We start from the raw sequence: 15,422 nt of genomic DNA, 5'->3' as shown, positions 1-15,422 counted from the left end.
GGTTACAGTGAAGTGCTTCATCACATTCTGGTAGGGCGGAAAAAAAAACATGTTCCCAGAGGTCACAAGCTGGCATTGCACCACGCCCCCCCCCCTTAATTGGCCAGTCCGTAATGTTTCGGCCAAATCTTAGCTAAATATGACTCACAATATGAACACCAACCAGTCATCATAGATTTTCTCCGAATGTATGACTGTTCTCAATCATCTAGGTCATTGTATTTTCTCCTAATTCTTTGGGCCTCTATTCGCAGTCCATTTTCTGTCTTTGTGGCTTGTAGCGTCGATTTAAGCTACCTAACTACATGGGTCTAAAATCAGCTAAGCCACAGAAAAAGCTGCTCGTTCAAAAAGTAGCTAGGCTACCGCCAATTCATAACAAATGCAAAAGTTGTGCAGACCGCTCTATTTTAATGAGGACTTTATGTGTTCTTCCAGCTGTCATAATGCTCCAAACTGTGATGTTTTGTTATGTTGAGGAATCTGCGCAACCTTTTTCTCTGCAATATGGAAGCACTCTTCCAGTGTGATCTAAACCAGTGGTTCTCAAATAGAGGTACGCGTACCCCTGGGGGTACTTGAAGGTATGCTAAGGGGTACGTGAGATTTTTAAAACATATTCTAAAAATACCAACAATTCAAAAATCCTTCATAAATATATTTATTGAATAATACTTGAAGAAAATATGGATGTAAGTTCATAAACTGTGAAAAGAAATGTAAACAATGCAATATTCAGTGTTGACAAGCTACATTTTTTGTGGACATGTTCCATAAATATTGATGTTAAAGATTTCTTTTTTTGTGAACAAATGTTTAGAATCAAGTTCATGAATCCAGATTGATCTCTATTTAAATCCCCAAAGAGGGCACTTTAAGTTGATGATTACTTGTATGTCTAGAAATCTTTATAATTGAATCACTTGTTTATTTAAAATAATGTTTACAGTGGGTGTATCACTGAAAAATGGTTGAGAACCACTGATCTAAACAACAGAACCTACTTTTTAGGTGCGCTTTGCGAGACACCGGTACTAAGTGCGATGGTGCGCTAAAATGATCCTGATGCAAGAATCAGAATCAGAATCAAAAATACTTTATAAATCCCCGAAGGGAAATTACAATTTTCAGTACAATCCCATTGAAGATCAGACAAACATTACAGGGAGACAGAACAGGATCGCTGACAGGTCTGCCAATTTCCGGCGGCCCTTACAAAAAAGGTGAGACACAGGGAAACAATGGGTGAGGAAAAAACAAACAAACAAACAAACAAAAAAAATCGGTCTCAACCTGGGCCCCTGGAAAGAGGGTCCAGACTGAGGCCAAAGAAAAAAACTACTCAAGAAATTGCAGGGTTGCGAGTAGTTTTTGCATATAGGAATTATATTGATTAATTTTGGTGCCTTCTGGCTCCAAATCAGTCCCTTAAGTCGTTCAGCAGCTCAAAAATTGCCACAGGATGAGCTTGGCGTTGTTGGCGGGACCCAAGGATGCAGACACGAGAAAATAAAATTTTAATAATGAAAAAAAAGTATTACCAGCGTGAAATAAACACATTTACACGAGTAAATCCAGAACCAAACTAACAAAAAGCCAAACAGTAACCAAGGCAATTTATAGGAACTAGAAATAGCAGAACAGAGAACAATGAACCAGTGCAGTCTGACCAACATTACTGGCTAAAGAAAACACTTTTATAACAACCAGGGACAGGTGTGTCTCCTGATTATCAATCAGGAAACAGATGAGGGAAACACCACTCGGGCCAAGGTAAAGTGGCTTAGGGTTTATTGAGACAAATAGGAAGTTGAATAAAAAATATGATTGCTGGACAGGAACTAAATACCAAAACACAGGAAAAACATAAACACAAGTCCAACTTGTCATGACAAAGATGAAATAGATGTTGTGGCCAATATTTTAATATCTGACAGTTCAAATATGTTGACAGATACACAAAGGATTTTCTCTCTCCATTATTCCGATGGCCTCCTTCTTGGCAGAATGCCGCAGCCATTGGTGTGTAACTGTGCCAGTTTGCACGTACATGCTAAGTATGGACGTAAAAACAGCGGTTACAAAACAGTTTCATGTTTGATTGATCGCAATAGGAGTGCAAAATGACTATTTCGCATCTCCTGTCTGCATATAGTCTGAATATACATGAAGGCAAACGCTAAACGTATTGCGCTCGCTATTTTGCTCATTTAAAAAAGATATAATCCTCAGCGCGCAAGTTTAGTAGATAATCTTTGCGTGTCCTATCAAGTTGTTTTAGTACACACACTAACCTTTAGTACGGTAGTCTTCAAACTACGGCCCGCGGGGCAGATACCAACGGGAAGTCACAGGTTTAAAAAAAATCTTATAATTTTTAAAAATCTGTCCTTTGTAATCCATTTTTTACCGCATGTTACTCTTGTTGTCTCCAAGCCTCTACGGGAAATCACATTGTCTAAAAATGTATATTCCCATCAAAAATATGACATCAGCTACAAGTGCGTGCTCTTTCAGTGAATTAGTGGCCGGGGAATATATATATATATATATATATATAAAACGGTTTTAACCCAATGCGGCCCCCGGGTCAAAACGTATGTGGATCCCTACTTTAGTATATCAGGCCCTTACAATACTATAACTAAATGTATTTGTTTTTTTGATTATGTGTTATTGAGAAAATAGCAACATACCTGTTATGATCCGCTGCTTGGATCATTCCATATTCGTGTTTTGTTCCATTTTTGTATTATAGTCTGCCAATGTTTGCCTTAGTTCCTTGTTTAGTCTGTTACCATGGTTGCTCATTAGTTTTCACCTGCCCCTTGTTTTCGACGCACACCTGTTCCTCGTGATTACTGCCTTATTTAAGCCTGCCCCTTTTTTTATTATGTTCTCGGTTCCTAATTTGCTCTCATGCAACAAATGACGACTGTTTTCCATGCTCTTACTCGCTAGCTTTATTCCTAGTTCTCATGCTAGTTGTTTTGTTTTCCTTTTTGTGCCTTTGTGCCAAGTGTTAGTGTATCTGTTTGTTTCCCTAGCTTCCATGCTAGTTCCTTTTGTTTACCTTATTTTTGTTCTTAGCCTTTTATTAGTTAAATAAATCCTTTATTTCTTACCTTACGCTGTGTTCTTGCCCGACGCATCCTTGGAAGAACAAATCCGGCATCGCTATGCCCACCAAGCGTCACAATACCATTTCTGATTTTGGAGTAGGGGCAATAATTGGTAACACTTTATAATAAGTACACACTCTTAAGCATTAATAAAACATTAGTGAAAACTGAATTATGTCATGCCTGTTAATCTGTTTTTATGTTTGATCATGTTTTGTTTTGTTTTCTGGACTCTTGTTCCGTTTTGCACTTCCTGGTTGGTTTTTGTTACCATGACAACTCATTGATTTTCACCTTGCCCTCCTAGTCACGCCTTGTCCCTCAGCTCTCACACCTGTTTCTAGTTACCACGGCCACTATTTATGTCATTTGCTTTCTGTTCATCGTCCGTGGAACTTTGCCTGCATTTTGCGATTGCTTACATGCCTATTTGCTGTGCATACTCCCAAACCTTCACGCCTAGCCACGCAGCTAACCATTTTGACCACGCCACGTAAGATTTTTGTATTTTTTGCCTCTGTGCTAGTTTTTGGTTTATCGATTATCTTTGATAGTATCTTTTGTTTATTCATAGTTCATTCATGCCATCGCGCAAGTGTTTTTGTTTCCTGTTCATATTTTGTAGCCAAGTTTTTTACCTCCTCGTGAGCGCCCTTAGTTTGCTTATTTTTGTATTTAGTGTTTAAATAAACAACCATGGAGTCACACCCACGCCTGACTCGTTCAACATCATCTCTGCATCGAAGAAGCAAAACCAATCCATGTCCAGGTGTGACAAATTCATAATTTCCAACATCAATAGTCATTTATACGCAGTTTATAAGCACAGTTATAAATAGAACCATTAGTACATGTCCTAATACTGTATGTGTAAGTGCATGTAGATTATAAGTCTTATTTACATACACTTTCTAAATGATCTACCACTGACAATACCTAAAAATAATGCAGACATTCTGAATCAGTCATTTGTAAAGTAAAAAAAAAAATGCAACCATGAAGCTTTTTACAGATGAGCTTATTAATACAATAATGAGTAAAACAACTATAAGTGTATATAAACTGCATACTAATGAGTATTAATGTCGGAAACATGCTTAATAAATGGTGACTTTAATAAGCTTTGTTAATGACTATAGTGTTTACTTACTGAAAAATGTCTTCCTCTTACAAATATTTTAAAAACATTTTTGTTTTTTAGCTGATTATTTCTTGATTTATTTGAGGATAACATGTTCCAGGGCTTCAGTTAGTTTTTTATTGTTTTTTCCTAATGAATAAGGGGTGCGGTCGTTCCATGAGATGCTGCATGTCTGGTATGAATTGTCGTTATATCCTTCTGAGAAGCAGCATCCTCTGCACTTCTTTTAGTCTACTTATTTTGTCCGAGTTACAGATTTCGGGGAAAAAACATTTCCACTGCAAAGGATGCTGGCTCTCAGGAGGATAGATGTAAAATTGACTTGACAGGACCCAACTGCATTTTTTTTTACCACACTTCCACAAATGTTCTATGAAATTGTGCAGATTTTGTGTTAACCCGTTAAACAAACAAACAAACGCAGATCAAAACAATGGTAAGAAGGAAGGTCCTGCGCATGTTCGGCGCAGGATGTGATAAGAAAGCAGTTCTTGTTAAGGCGTTGGTCAGAACGGCGGTCATCTGCGCAGGCCCGCGTGATTGGCCTTCCCTCCTCCCCCTACTTGTGTTTTCCCTGCAAAGTCTGGGGCTTCTCAAAACAAACAGAGGGAGATAAACACATGCTCTGGACAGCTCTCTGCTGGGCAGTGTCAGGCAAGCACCAGAGCACAAATCTCTGGAGATGGGGCCATACATCACACTCAGGCTTTGGTGATAAACATTTACTGGTGTTCCATGGAGTCATGTAGTAGAGATAAGGGTGAAGACTGAGGACTGTCTTTTTTTTTTAATGTACTTCTCCAGCCTTTCTGGTCGTACAAATCCTTGGGAAGTATAATGCAGATCATAGAGGCAGCGTAAGAGTTCAAAAATAGGCCACGCTTCTAATTAATGCCCTAAAACTCCAAGATGGAGCAATGATATCATCTGTTACCAAGACTAATGCATCAAAAGTAACCCCGTGGATATCTTGGTCTTTTTCTCTCTTTCAGTGACCTCTCCAACAACCGCATTGGCTGCTTGACTTCAAACATGTTCCAGGGTTTGACTAATCTCACTAAACTGTAAGTTGAAAGGATGTACTTGCGTTTTCTGTGTCCCAAATAAATTGTGTTCGTCTCATTTCTGGCTGGTTAGGATCCTCTCCGGAAACATCATATCAACTTTGGATCCAGCCGTGTTTCAGGAGTTACCGTCTCTCAAGCTAGTGTGAGTATTTTGTGTCAGACTTAAAATATACAACCACAAAAGTGTAAGGGAAAACATGATGGCAGGTAAAATGGGACAGAATTAAATAAATTAATACCTTTTAAAAACAGTGATTGATTAGTTATAATTGGAATGAAATACATCCATCCATCCATTTTCTACCGCTTATTCCCTTTGGGGTCGCGGGGGGGCGCTGGTGCCTATCTCAGTTGCATTCGGGCGGAAGGCAGCGCACACCCTGGACAAGTCGCTGCCTCATCACAGGGCCAACACAGATAGACAGACAACATTCACACTCACATTCACACACTAGGGCCAATTTAGTGTTGCCAATCAACCTATCCCCAGGTGCATGTCTTTGGAGGTGGGAGGAAGCTGGAGTACCCGGAGGGAATCCACGCAGTCGGAGGACATGCAAACTCCACACAGAAAGATCCCGAGCCCGGGATTGAACCCTGACTACTCAGGACCTTCGTATTGTGAGGCACAAGCACTAACCCCTGTGTCACCGTGCTGCCCTGGAATGAAATACATACTGTGTTATTCAATTTATCTAATATAAAATTAAATTCAGTATTAACTGTTTAATGATTTAATAAACAACTGAATTAAATCATAAATATATTCAATCAACTCCCTAAAAGTATGAGTATATCCTCTTTAGCCACCAAAAGTCTTCCAACGAGATTTCAGACCAAAGCGGTGATTGGACTAGGTTTGTATTACCCCCGCCCACTGACTTTGAAGGGTGAGTTTGACATCCATCCATCCATCCATCCATCCATCCATCCATCCATCCATCTATCCATCCATTCATCATTCCATCCATCCATCCATTTTCTTGACAGATAGATAACATTCATAAACTACACATGTTCATTAAATAAGCAAATGCATTATTACATTATGATACTGTGATTAATTTGATCAAAAACTAAATAAATAAATCATTAAATTATTAAAATAAATAAATCATAAAATAATCATCTTAAAATATGTAATTAAAACATGACATAATTGAAAAATAAATCATTAATCGTAAACTAATCAATAAGATTGTGAAATAGTTAAATGTAGGGAAGAATAGGATGGATGTAAACTATGAGGGGGCAAATGGGACAAAATTAAATTAATAAATGAATGCTTAAATGTGTCATTATTTCATTATACTTTCTATTAGGTACATACATGGTAATAAATGTGTCATTAATTCCATCCATCCATCCATTTCCTACCACTTGTCCCGTTCGGGGTCGTTGCAGCCTATCTCAGCTGCATTTGGGCGGAAGGCGGGAAACACCCTGGACAAGTCGCCACCTCATCGCAGGGCCAACACAGATAGACGGACAACATTCACACTCACATTCACACCCTAGGGCCAATTTAGTGTCAATTAATTCATGTAATTTAAAATGACATGTACTTATTTAAACATATAATAATTATTGATTTCATTGACTTAGTATAAAATAATTATTTATTTAGTTTAAACTGTACTCATATATTTTCAGGAGTTGGTGGTAGATATTTAGTTATTTAATTCAATCAATAATTAAAAGAGTAAATATTTAAACAATAAATTAAGTGACTAAATTACAATTACATGGGAGAAATTAATAACACAGTAATGTATTTATTTCCAAGTATAATTCATTGGTGACACATCTACGTAACGGTTGAAATATTTATTTATTTATTTATTTTTTTTAATTGTGTTCCATTTGACTCTGTACATTCATTTTGGAGTTGTGATGGCATGTCTTTGATCCAATTATACACTTCTCTTCGAGATTGAGATGCTCGCCTCATAGCTATATTGTCACAATATTGGTGTTGTGGGGTGAACATCATAGTATCATAATTACTATCATTTTAAAGAAAAAATCATTGTAAAAAGTACAAATTTGTGATTTTTTTTCAATGCAGTAAAGAAGAAGTTTCCAATTGAAGTACATGTAATTTAATTTACATTTTTGCAAAAAAAATTCAATTGTTGAAAAAATAAAGTACATTGTAGAAGGAGCTTAATTATTTCATGTTCGCATCTTCAAAGTTTTCCACGAATCCTGACAGTGAGTGTTCCACCCGCAGGAACTTCAACTCAGACTACCTGTCATGTGACTGTGGGCTGCGCTGGGTCCCGGGCTTCTTCCGCAGCAGCTCAGCCCGACTCGGGGATGAAACCCTGTGTGCTTATCCAAAAACGCTGAGAGGAAAACCCCTTCGTGGACTAAGAGAAAGCCAGCTGAGCTGTGGTGAGTGAAATGGTGCATTTATTTTTCAAAATCTATCCCGCTCAGTATTAGGCGCGCTCCGATCACACGTGTGTCTTGTCCATCATGTCAGACGGTCCCCTGGAGCTGCACACCCTGACACTGCTGCCCTCTCAGCGGCAGGTGGTCTTCAAAGGCGATCGGCTGCCGTTCCACTGCACCTCCGCCCTGGTGGACAAAGTCACCTCTCTGCACTGGCGTCACAATGGTCAGCTGGTGACCTCTGACCCCGACATGGGCGTCCAGTTGGAGAGCAACGTCCTGCACGACTGCACCTTTATTACCAGGTGAAGACATGGTTTTATTTAAAACTTGTCAGTGACAGTGTGCACTAATGTGTCACATGTATGCTTAATATGCAGTGAGCTTATTCTATTCAACGTACATGTGGAGGCCAGTGGAGAGTGGGAGTGTGTGGTTACCACTGGGAGGGGCAACTCGTCTCGCACTGTTGAAATAGTGGTGCTGGAGAACAGCGCCTCCTTCTGCCCAGAGGATAAAGTTGTCAACAACCGGGGCGAGTTCAGGTTAGTTACAGTCACACGTATCAACACAGCATGTTTACGTTTGCATGCTTCTCATTCTTCTCTGGCGGAAAAACTGCAGATGGCCAAGAACTCTGGCAGGCATCACCTCCCATCAGTACTGCCTGCAGCTGCGTTACCCCTCCATGTCTGTAGAGGGCGGCATGGAGCAGAAGAAAGCCTCTCGGGTATGCGACCGCTTTGGAGAGTGGCAGGAAGGCAACTACACCAACTGTCACTACACTAACGACATCACCCGTGTCCTGCACACCTTCATCCTGGTCAGTAATGTTGTGCTCAGTGCTTCATCCAAAGTGCAGGACTAATAAACTAAAAAACTTATTTGTCCCACGCGCCATCAGACTGTACAACTCCTTTCTGGGGGGGAGGGCGGGGTACTAGGATGATAGGGGGCGCAAAGCAATAATAATACTGAAATAAACTGCAACAAAAAACAGTGCAATTCATTTTAAAAGGTGCAATATACACATCACATCTCTCAAATATATATATATATATATATATATATATATATATATATATATATATATATATATATATATATGTATATGGGCTTCACGGTGGCAGAGGGGTTAGTGCGTCTGCCTCACAATACGAAGTTCCTGCAGTCCTGGGTTCAAATCCAGGCTCGGGATCTTTCTGTGTGGAGTTTGCATGTTCTCCCCGTGAATGCGTGGGTTCCCTCCGGGTACTCTGGCTTCCTCCCACTTCCAAAGACATGCACCTGGGGATAGGTTGATTGGCAACACTAAATTGGCCCTAGTGTGCGAATGTGAGTGTGAATGTTGTCTGTCTATCTGTGTTGGCCCTGCGATGAGGTGGTGACTTGTCCAGGGTATACCCTGCCTTCCGCCCGATTGTAGCTGAGATAGGCGCCAGCGCCCCCCGCGACCCCGAAAGGGAATAAGCGGTAGGAAATGGATGGATGGATGGATATATATATATATATACAATATAATATGAAGGGCAGCACGGTGAAGAAGGGTTAGTGCGTCTGCCTCACAATACGAAGGTCCTAGGTTCAATCCTGAGCTCAGGAGTTTGCATGTGTGGAGTTTGCATGTTCTCCCCGTGACTGCAGATGCACTAACCCCTCTTCCACCGTGCTGCCCATGATGGATGGATGGATCTTTCATATAATCGACATTACTGTTTTTCTTCTTTTTTTTAATTTTATTTTATTTTATTTTTTCAAAACATGGTCACTACTGCCTAGTTTCTCTTGTTATTATATTCTTATTATTACTGTTATATTTTTATTCTTACTTTTTATTTTTATTCTTATTGTTATATTTTCTTTTTTATTTCCATTTATACCTCCATTATTTACTTTTTAGATTATTTTAAAATCTATCTCAATTCTGTACACTGTTGTTGGAATCTATATATCTATCATTCCATCTATCCATCTATCTATATATCTATCTATCTATCTATCTATCTATCTATCTATCTATCTATCTATCTATCTATCTATCTATCTATCTATCTATCTATCTCGCCTATTAAACATTCTTTATTATTTGATTTCTATTCCAGAGGCCCATCAATACATCGAATGCTGTCACTTTGGCCCACCAAGTGCGCACGTACACTCTGGAGGCGGCAGGCTTCACTGACTCAGTGGATGTGCTCTATGTAGCACAAATGATGGAGAAGTTTATGGAATATGTCAGACAGCTGCAAGAGGTAGGCTGAAGTTCAATACACATTGCAAATGAATATACTGTACACTTATGGGCCTAACACGGCCCCGGGACTTTTTCAAAAGGCAATTTCTGGCCCCTTTTCTTTTTACCATCCAAAGATAATGTAACGCTATTGAATGGAGACAAGTCAAACACTTGTGCCAGACAGAAAACCTCCGTTCAGAGTGAAGCTTGTCCCTTTAGACCGGCTCTCAATCTCATGGATTGGCTTTCTGGGTCTGCCGTTTTGCCAACATGACAAAGATTCACAGCACGAAGCAGCTGACCAATCGGCGGTCAGATGCGCAATAAAAGCTAGTCGCAATTATTCACAAAATAGATATTTGTGATGAAAATATATTTAAACTGTTCTAAAATAAAAATGACAGGGTGCTTTATATAAAATGTAAAATCACGTCATTTAAAATTATTTGAAATTACGTCAGACTTTGGTGGTCCAGCAGTGAAAAATTTGGTGGAGAGAGGAAAGTGGACAGCCCATAATTGTTTCATTTATTGGTAATTTACATATTTTGCACTATAAATAAATTAATAATTCAATAATACAAAACATGCATCCTATCCTGCAAACCACACCCCCTGTACTCAAGCCAATTATGTCTCCTCCACTTGTTAATTTGACATTACATACCTGAGTACACTCACTGGCCATTGGTCAGTGTATATGTTTTGGTTGTTGAATTTTTGTTTCATAAATGGGAATTGAAAACAAAAAAATATGTTTATTTGAATTTCCTTTATGAAATACAAAAAGGGACATGATAGAAAATGGCGATATAAAATAGATGAATGAATACATACATGGAAGTACATTTTTTTTTAAATGGATGTCAAAACATAGCTTTCAGTGTCAAACAATAACTAAATCGAAAAACGGTTCTATTTTCTCTTTAATATTTTGTATAGTAATTTCAATCAGAAGTCAGTAGAAACAGGAAAAAAGACTGTGGACTGGCCTGTGGGAAACAAATGTGTGCTGTCAGATGAGTAATTATTTAAATCAGATTACTCACAGTTTTAAACTGGTATTAATCATGATTAACCACGGATTATTACTTGATTGCATATTTTTAAACTAACTTTAAAAAAGAGCCCAATATTTGGACACAAATGCAATTTTATTGACAGAATGTTATACAGGAACATTTTTAAAATGTGGTACTTAAATGCATGTATTTTATCAATATCTACTAACAATTGTATTTTAAACTCAATCTGGGTTTATTTTGTAGTGAAATTTACCAACCTCCTCCCTCATCGTTGCACTGATGTATGCATTGACCCGAACACTGACCAGATAGCAACACACCTTTCAGGTTAAAGGAGCATGTGCGATCAAAATAAATTGCGAAAATAATCTGCAAATATACATTATAATTGTGATAATTAGTTAACTTGTTATTTTGGAGAGCCCTAAAAAAACAGTGTATCCTGCGTTTATATAAAAAATATACTTTGATCTACGATCAACTTATCTTTCTGATGAACGATACAAAACCACACTGTTCTTTGTTTCTACAAGACAGTCCGCTGGCTTGTCTTAAACTATCAACTTGCAGTTGTTGTTTTTTTTTGTTGTTTTTTTGCTGACTGGCAATGTAATTTGTTTGCTTTGGTGAATGTAAAATGAAAATAAAACTTTTTTTTGTTTTTGTTTTTTGTTATTGTGTTATTGCTCTTCCATACTGCAAAAGAAAGTTTAATTTTTTTTCAGTTTCATTTATTTATTTCAAAAATGAAAGTAAAATAACCCAATTGTTTTTTGTTTTTGTTTTTTTTTGCCCATTCATGACAAAAAATTAATCGACTAAAATATTAACATTGCACAAATGGAAAATAATTTAACCAATGTTCCAAAATTATGCAAAAGACACAAAAGCTTAGCTCTGACTGACAGATTCAGACCTAATGCAATCTATAATGTTTGTCAGTGTTAATGTTTGGTAGTTCAGATTCACATGATTCACAAGCAACCAGTCCAAGATGTTGCCTACATTTAGCCCTCGGTCGGCTGGGATAGGCTCCAGCTTCCCTCTGACTCTGAACAGGATGAGCAGTATTAAAAGAATGGATGTTTATTATTGAAGTTGCAGCTTGCAACCGGGTAGAACTGCACTGTAGTGTCATAAATAAGGATACACTTTGAGTCAATTTATCTTCATAAAGTGTTAAAAGTGTGGAGATTACAAAAGCACACATTTAGTACTTCAAATTTGGATTTGAAGTTGAGGGTCCTCAACTGTCTTGCAGCTTGAAGAGGGTGTGGTTTGGAGGGATTAAATGCATGTTATGGAGTAATATTAATGGGAAACAAATTGTTTAATAATAATTTTTTGTAATAAATAATAAAATGAAATAAATACATTAACTTAGTTTTTTCAAGATTGCAATAGTGTTAATTGAGTATAAATTTTGTGAGTCGAACAATGTCTGCTGGCACTACCATCTGCAAAATTCTTGCTCAACAACATAATTCCTCCTGTTTGGATTTTTTTTTTTTAGTCTTACCTGTTTATGATTCATAATGTCGTGTGGAAGCCAACTTGATCTTCTCTCACCTCTTACTGCTGATTGGTCAGCTGCTGCGTGCTGTTAATCGTTGTCACGTTGGCAGGAAGGTAGCCCCAGAAATGGCGGTCTAGAGGGACAAGCTTCAGCCTGAGCGGGCGTTTTCCACTTGGCACTAGTGTTATATAGTAATATATAGTAACATTATTTTTGGAGGTTAAAATGTGCAGAGGATAGAAACTGCTGTTTAGTTGTATTTTTTTTTTTTTAGTTTGGTACTGAAATAACATGGATATTATTATCTTTTAAAAGCAGGATTTTAGTTGCAGCTGCTGTACTAAACCTCAAGAAAATGTGCTAGTGCGCTGTACATAATAATGTGTTTCTATATCTGCTGCAGTTGCCAGAGGTGTTGGTCGAGATGGGGAGTAACCTGATGCAAGTGGATGATCAGATCCTGGCTATGTCCCAGCGAGAGAAAAGAGCCTGCAGCTCCATTGTGGGCTCTTTGGAGTCTCTGGCTTGGCCTAAACTGCACAGCCATGCTCAGGATTTCTCTATGGTGAAGGAACTTTTATGTGATACGTTTTATTTATTTATTTTATCGGGTTTGGACAGGACTTTATAGTTGAGTTCATGATGTGTACAGGTGTCAAAGAACATTGTGATGGAAGCACATTTAATCCGACCTGCCCACTTTACTGGCCTAACCTGCACTGCATATGAACGCCGAGAGCTCTCAGCAGCCGTGGTGGGGATGGAAATACCGGAGCCCACTCATGAGCAACAGCTTCGTTTTCGCTGCAGCACCGGCTCCCATAACACATCTCTGAAAAATTTCCCCCTCAAGGTGAGCTTTGAGTATGATGTTTGTGTATTTAGACCCAAATCTAAACATTGATAAGCATTGCTTTGTTTTGTTTTTTTTTTGCTTCAGAATTCAGTAGCTGTGGCGTCTGTGACTCTCCCTGCTACTTTGTTTCCCTCCGATGCGCCTACAGACTGTAAGCTGCAGTTTGTGGTCTTCCGAACTGGAAGCTTTTTCCCTCTAACTGGGAATTCAAGCAACGCTGCGGCACATTCCAGAAGACGCAGCGTTAACACTCCTGTCGTCTACGTAGGCCTTGGTGAGTGATCAAAGCCTTTTCCCTCCAATTGTTCATGTGTGTGAGCAAACGGCAAAACTCCTTGAGCATTCAGTGGCGCACTTGTGAGCGACGGCAGACGTGCACACTGTTATGCGCTTATCTTTTTTTTCAATTTTGTGCGTGGCCTAGATTTGCCGTGAGCAGTGTGCAATTGCACAGGCACGTACCTTGGAGGGAACGTTGCTCAAAAGGACATCTTTATTCCATTTAATTTCAGCACTTTTTTTTGCTATAATCAACTCCATCTGACAATCTTTCAATTTTGGAAGCTAAAAACAGGTTTCTAAACTCAAGAAAGACTGATGAATCTACTAGTTTTCTATACCTCAAGAATAAAACTTTTGTAATGCAAAAACATTAAGACCATAACGAGATTTTGTGATTAGCAGTTTTGATTGACACTGTCAAATAAGTATTTTTCAGTCCCACCAGGATTTCTTTTCGCAGGTCTTTTTTTGTGATCATTTCACGGCAGCTTTTTAAAAAAATAGCGAAAAAGTTGCAATGGTTTGAGCCTAATTTTTTCCAATAACATTGGCACAACTTTTGATTTGACTAATTTAATGTTAATGGTTTAAGTGTCCCTTGTGAACTTATTTTCAAAAAGCAAGGAAATCTCAAGAAAAGATTTAAAACAAATACTGTTTTGAGTTTTACTCGTTTTATACCGAATATGGCAGTTAAAGCACATACTCAGAGCTCATTGTCAAATGACTGAACTGTTTTAATTAGGGATGTTTTGATCAGGGATTTATGCTGTCGATTCCGTATATCCATGAATGAAATCGACATATATGAATACCGATACTGATCACATATACTAACTGTAATTATTTTCTATGTATTTATTACAAGTATTATTGACAGTTTAACAATATCAGCTCAATATTTTAACTAGTTCCTAATACTCTTTCTCTTGAGTTACATACAACATATTTGATCAAAAAAAAGTCAATAGTACACAATAAATTAACAAAATCAAAAACTACTATTACCCATTTAAGTCCTGTTTGGCCTCAAAGTCCTCCTGTGTCCAGGAACTTATTCTCTGAGTTTGCAAACATTAACAACAATGTTATGTTTACTTCCACAAAATAATGTTTTTGTGAAGGTAGAAATATTGATCTACTCACTCAACTATCGATTATATATGATATTACCCTTGGTGTCGACACTGTCAATTTATGGATCGATCAGCCCGAGGACTTAACCTGTAAAGGCCTTAGTGGCCACATGCGTGGACAGCACCTTTTAGCTCTTATTTCCAAAATTGTGTACACTACTGAATTGGGGTCTTATGCTGACATATGGACACTTATACTGCTATCTGGTGGTGTCAGAAGAGTATAACATACAATGGAATTTGGAGGAAAAAAAGTGTAAAAATAAAAATGTGCATGTCACTACACATAAAGTACACATTTGTGTACTTATGGACTAAGTACATCATATTAAAAGATGATTTTAAGTTTTTATTCTAATTAGGGTCCAATGAGCCCAAATAGCCTCTTGATGAGATGGCGACTTGTCCAGGGTGTACACCGCTTTCCGCCAGAATGCAGCTGAGATAGGCTCCAGCGACCCCAAAAGGGACAAGCGGTAGGAAATGGATGGATGGATGGAGCCCAAATAGCAAAGAGAGAAAAAAAAAAAAGTAAACAAACAGCTTGGGCCTTAAGAGATTAAAATAGCCAGAGGGGATAAATAAGCGTTTGTGATTAGCATTAAGGGCAATAACCAGCAATGGCGATCACATACTTTTTCAAG

The 15,422-nt window shown here is 38.2% G+C and overlaps 1 protein-coding gene across 3 annotated transcripts in view; it reads left to right on the top strand.

The window, feature by feature from the left end:
- The window catches only part of adgra2 (adhesion G protein-coupled receptor A2), a 144,033-nt gene that overhangs the window by 120,578 nt on the left and 8,033 nt on the right, over positions 1–15,422 (top strand). For all 3 annotated transcript variants that reach the window (XM_061906693.1, XM_061906692.1, XM_061906694.1), the window contains 10 exons: positions 5,256–5,327; positions 5,401–5,472; positions 7,564–7,727; positions 7,819–8,032; positions 8,108–8,272; positions 8,352–8,550; positions 9,830–9,979; positions 12,908–13,069; positions 13,157–13,357; positions 13,445–13,634. In XM_061906693.1, coding sequence (XP_061762677.1) covers positions 5,256–5,327; positions 5,401–5,472; positions 7,564–7,727; positions 7,819–8,032; positions 8,108–8,272; positions 8,352–8,550; positions 9,830–9,979; positions 12,908–13,069; positions 13,157–13,357; positions 13,445–13,634 — 1,589 coding nt within the window. The remainder of the gene's footprint in view (positions 1–5,255; positions 5,328–5,400; positions 5,473–7,563; positions 7,728–7,818; positions 8,033–8,107; positions 8,273–8,351; positions 8,551–9,829; positions 9,980–12,907; positions 13,070–13,156; positions 13,358–13,444; positions 13,635–15,422) is intronic.

This window comes from Nerophis ophidion, linkage group LG07, assembly GCF_033978795.1.
Source record: "Nerophis ophidion isolate RoL-2023_Sa linkage group LG07, RoL_Noph_v1.0, whole genome shotgun sequence".
Lineage (NCBI taxonomy): Eukaryota > Metazoa > Chordata > Actinopteri > Syngnathiformes > Syngnathidae > Nerophis > Nerophis ophidion.
The sequence above is the reverse complement of the archived record's forward strand: the minus strand, read 5'-3'. Positions and strand labels throughout refer to the sequence as shown.